Source organism: Phaethon lepturus, unplaced genomic scaffold (assembly GCF_000687285.1).
Source record: "Phaethon lepturus isolate BGI_N335 unplaced genomic scaffold, ASM68728v1 scaffold17685, whole genome shotgun sequence".
Lineage (NCBI taxonomy): Eukaryota > Metazoa > Chordata > Aves > Phaethontiformes > Phaethontidae > Phaethon > Phaethon lepturus.
The window spans coordinates 10926-16313 of NW_010542840.1; the positions used below are offsets into that span (position 1 = coordinate 10926).

At 36.8% G+C, this 5388-nt stretch overlaps 1 protein-coding gene across 1 annotated transcript in view; it reads left to right on the plus strand.

Annotated features, from left to right (window-relative positions):
* The window catches only part of LOC104621639 (chromosome unknown open reading frame, human C5orf28), a 12124-nt gene extending 8123 nt beyond the window's left edge, over positions 1–4001 (plus strand). Inside the window, exon 3 of the mRNA XM_010288171.1 lies at positions 3242–4001. Coding sequence (XP_010286473.1) covers positions 3242–3577 — 336 coding nt within the window. The 3' untranslated portion in view covers positions 3578–4001. The remainder of the gene's footprint in view (positions 1–3241) is intronic.
* The last annotated feature ends 1387 nt before the right edge of the window (positions 4002–5388 follow it).

Genomic DNA, 5388 nt, shown 5'->3' on the forward strand with positions numbered 1-5388 from the left:
TGCTTGGTTTATTTGGCTATTCGACTTTTTTTCATGATGTCATCGTTATTTTTCTGGAGTATTCAGGGTAAATAGTCACCCGTGGTATTTATATGTTTACTCTGATAAATACTTGTGTACCAAGTAGCATGTGATCTGCCCTTTTGCCCACATTATTTTTGCAACAAGTGTAAAGTCTACAAAGACTTTGCTACTTAGAATTTGTAGTTATTTGTATTCCATGTAGTTTTTTCTGTGAATTATATGCATACAAACATAGAAGAATCTAAGAATCAGTGTTTGAAGAATCTCTCTCATTGACTAGCTCTAAAGGTGAAAGTTACTGCAGCCTGCCATAATACTCAGCATCGCTGATAAACAAGAACAGGATTGTGGGCTGCTCCCTGTGTCCCTTAAGACTGTAGCCCAAACACTCATGTTGCAGAACAGACAAGCAGAAATTGCTAGCTCGCTACTTAAGACTCACCAGCTTCTAAAAGTGTAGAGGACGCAGTCGGTGGCAAACAAGATTGTACCAGCAAGCATCCATAACACAGCTGGTTAATGTGCCACTGCTGACCACCTTGGGCTGCACAGGAGCATTTCTGGAATTGGAGAATAAGCTTTGCACATGCGCATTTAATTTAGCATTGAATTTATAGATCAGCCTCAAAACTGTGGACTTCAGGCTTGTGAAGCATCGTGGAATATGAGTGAGGGAGCCCACGTTGTTACGTAAATTCCATGGTGTCACTTTAAGCTTTAAAGGAAAGTTTGGTTGGGTTCTCCTGCATGTGATTGTTGTTCCCTGTCTCCCTATGCTCATTGCAGTGTGTGAGATGGGCTAGAGGAGCACGAACTTCAAGAAAATCTTGCACCTGATTGAACATGTAGGCAAATGGAAAGGCAATTTGTGTTGTGAATAAATTGTTTGCAACTGCAACCTGATCTCTGTCATGGTAGACATCCACTTAAGTTTACCCAAACCATGATCAACTTTTTCCAGGAAGTTTAAGGCAGAAAAGGCTTGCACTGTTTGGGTTTTTTTAAGACCTGGTGATACCTAAAGGCAAACAAATTTGCCTGTTAGGAGAAAGAGAGTAACAGCTTATATTGCCAAATAGAACTACATGTCTGTCTCTTGGGCTTGGCAACTCAAGGATGTAAATATTCCTCTAGTTATAGGATGTGAAAGAGAAAACAGACTGTCCTCTCAGAACTTGGGCAACAGCATTTCAGAAGCCTAATGACTGTACTGCAATTACAAATAGGGCTTTCTCTTGCTAAAATCGGGCGCTCAGATTAGCTGTATGAACAACCCTGCCATCTAATATTCTGTATGAAAAAGGTTTAAGCATCACCTACCCAAAACTGGATAAAGATTGGCACTAACACTGATAAATTGCATACATAATTAACATTCGAATTCTCCTTACTCACTGGGTTGCTCTTGGCACCTAACCCCCATAGGGCAGAGGGAAAAGACTCATTTAGACTTTGCCACTGATTTTTTCAAAGTGTAGAAATAGCGACCAGTCAGCAGGATATCTGTCAAAATTTATCAACCACCCAGGGTGGCTTTTCAAAGTGAGATTAGTGTAAACATTTTAGCCTCTTGCTGCCAGTAACAAAAATCTGACTGTCTTTGTAGGGTGGGTCCTAAACAATTTCACCATCACGAGATTTTTCTACTTTAATCTGTGAACAATCTTCTTGTATGAAACAGAAATTAAGTTGTAGAAAATACACCCTTTTCACCAACTTTAAGGATTTGGGTCCATACCATTACAGTTAAAAGCTGTTGAGACATTTGTGGCCTTTTTAACCCCATCACCTGATTAAAGAGTCATGGACAAGCATGTGGTGGGAAGCTGATAGAGCAAAGCTTTCTGCAAGCCTTTTAATGTTGGCTTTGATTTAAAGCACACATTGTTATATTCCGAGGTAGTCCGTAAGTTTCCATCTCTATATTTCTTGGCTAAGGCTACATCAAAGTTCCCTTACAGGGAAGGGTTCCAAGCAGTTGTCTAAATTATCCATGAAAAGTTGATGAAGCTATTCCAGAGTCCCACTGTCATGTACTGTAGTTGTTGAGTCCTGCAACAGTTAACACACCTGAAGCATTTCTTGAAGCGATGCTTTGTTTGCTTTCTGCAGTAAATTCAGTGAGGATGTGTTCAACATAACAATCGGATGCACCATCACATGCAACAAGTACGTCTCTGGTTCCTGTTAACAGTCTTCCAGATGTTCCCCAGTATCTGAATTGAGCCAATTAGTATTACATCAGCACCTGTACAGATCTTTGAGTAATGTGCTATCATTTCTCCTGTGCTTATGGAAACAAGAATCTACTTATTTGTTGGTTAGAAATACAAAAAAATAGTATTTAATTTTTTTTACTTTCTCTGAATTTATGGAGGTAATTCTAGCTGTTACTCGTAAGTACATCCAGACTATTTTCACAAGTATGTATATTAAATTTATAATTATTCTTAAAATCGCTAAATTTAATCTCATTAGCTAGACATTCACCTTAATTAAAATCAAATATCAAGCTTTAAACTGAGTTAACGTTAAACAAGCTGTTGATATACAAACCCCAGTCACAAATTGTTCAGGTGTTGGCTTCTGAACTTGTCTTTTGCCTCTCCATAAAGAATACTGTGTCAAGGCAATCAACATACATGTAACTTAGATCATTTTTTTGTTGTATTGGAAATTACTGTTCTGTTTTAGATACTGTCCAACCAAAACAACTTCACCGGTGTTAACTGTATTATAATAATACATTTATATTATAATTATTAATTATAATCATTTTTTGAAAATAAATGCTATTAAAGCATATGAAATATTTCAAGTAAAGCATATTAAATATTTCAAGTGTATTATATGGTGGTTTTCTTTTTAATTATTGTGAAATTAAATACATGTAATCAGTGCAGCAGCCTGTACAAGTTTCTGTATACCACATGACTATATGACAAATAGTATACCTCATCCCTCCCCCTCCCTGTTTTGTCATCGGTAATGCTTAGTGGGAGGCATGATTCGTATCATGCAGTAGAGTGACAGGGCAGCACACAGCTCTAATACATCTAAATAGCCATATTGTTGATTTTGGTGAACTGCAGTGGAAAGGAACAGTGTGTTCACATTTCCACGTAGTCACTTGATAATACACCTGTAAACATCCATGAAACGCTTATTTTCTTGTCACAATTGTGGCCATTGCCAATTATGTTTTTCTTTTCTGCAGGCTGCTCTGGCACTTCCACAGAGACCACTTCTTCATTGTTCTACTGTGATTCCTGTTGTGGCTCTGACATTAAAGTGTGTTATGCACCTTTTCAGGCTTAAGGATTCATGGTGCTTTCTTCCCTGGATGTTGTTCATATCCTGGACTTCTCATCACGTCCGTGACGGGATTCGTCATGGCCTCTGGATCTGCCCGTTTGGAAAAACTCCTCCTTTGCCATATTGGCTGTATGTGGCAATTACAGCATCTTTACCTCATCTATGTTCATTTATCATGTATTTAACTGGCACTAGAGAATTAATGTCTATAAAACATGGAATCCGCATTGAGGTATAAGAATGGTGCCTCTTACAGGTTGTTCGTATTAGCACTTGAAATAAGCTGTCTGTTTATCACTGAAGTGGTTTCCTTACGTTTCCTAAAACTTCAGAGTTAGGCATTTTAAGCCTGTGGAGCCAGTTACAGCTCCTGTGTCAATTCCTTGTGGTCACAGAAACCTATTTAATGAATGGCAGTAATTTTATATCTATACATTCCCCTTGTAAAATATGTGGTCTTCCATTATAGCTCATGCATAGCTAGCTGATTTATAAAGTAGTTAGTCTCTCTCTGTAGTAATTACATTACATTTTACTGCCATGTTGCCATTCATCTGATCACCGTTTGCTTTGTATTTTTATTCTGCCTTTAGATAATACATTACATCTAGGTAGCATTTGTATAGCACTTTAAAAATGTAAAGTACTGTATAAATGCTAAGTATTAGTGAGAATTTAGTAGTGTATCACACTTCTAAAAAACCTCAGTTAACCTTTTGAATTTATTTGTTTTCCTGCTGGACTCTTGTATTCAACTGTTTTAAAAGAAGTGCTGTTTGTATTTCACAGTGTGCATCTGTATATCTGCACCTCTTTGAACACTACTGTCATGTAGTGTTTCTACTAAATTCTATTCCTCTATAGTTGGTATTCAATTTGCAGATAATTACTAGCTGTAACTTGTGGTTAGAAAGGAGAAGACAGTTTGGTTACAGTATTACGTGTGTGGGCCAAATTGTTTAACTTAAAAAATATACTAATTATGAATATTATTTACTTTGGAATTAAGGAATTTTAGTAAATATTTAAGGATTGTGTAAAGGCAAACTTATTTATTACAATAAAACGTAAGTTTTAGGGAAGATTCAGGAAGATACAAGAAAATTAAAATGGCTCAAAACGCGAGTCTGCTTAAAGAACTTACTACTGTACTTGTAAACAGCATTTTCCATTAAGTGCAATATCATCCTTATTATTGTACAGTAAAATGCATCATTATTATATAGAAATAGAAACTTCCTCATAAACAAGTTCCTTAAGGAAAAACGTTATTGTGTTGGAGGTTCATAACTTAGTAATTTGCACTGTGGACTATTCAAAGTAACAGTTTTCATTTACAGAAATTTCTCAGAAAAAGTCACATAGTAAAAATTGAGGTCTTGTCTAGTTTACAGTGTACAAGCTGAGGAATGTCTATTAAAAAAATTGTTAATTGTTTATTCATTGAACTCCATTGCCCATTAAGGAGATGGGGCCTTAATTATTCTGGTTTGTGATTAATAGCTGTCAAAAGGGATTATTTTTATGGAAGATCATATATAGGGTAGCACATGCTGAACTTAAGCTATCCAAGGGTGCAACGATTAGGTGCCATAATAATATTACATTTACATTAGTAAATGTATATTAGAATAAAGTACAAAAAAACTACAGAAAATATTAACTGGAGTGGCTGGCTTAATAGGTTCCGGAGACTTCCATGGCTGCAAAGTACTAAAGATTCTCTGCAGCACACTAAGCTCACTGCAGAAAGTGTTTCACCCTTTCAGAATGTGCCTTCCCACAAAAATAATAGTCTCTACCCTATTTGTTCTTTGTGTTAGAACCAATGTATGCTTATGGACACTTCTCTGACAGTACAGTGCGCCCGTTTAGCCTTCAGTATAAAATGAAGAAAAGTTTTTTTCTTGGAAAGAAGATTGGAAAAGCAGAACATTCCTTGAAGGATTATCCTCATACTGTGGATTTCTGTCTTTTGCAGTACGTAAAAGTTTCCCAGAAAGAACATTGGTGTGGCAGGCTGACCCTGCCTGGACGCTGCTCTGTCGC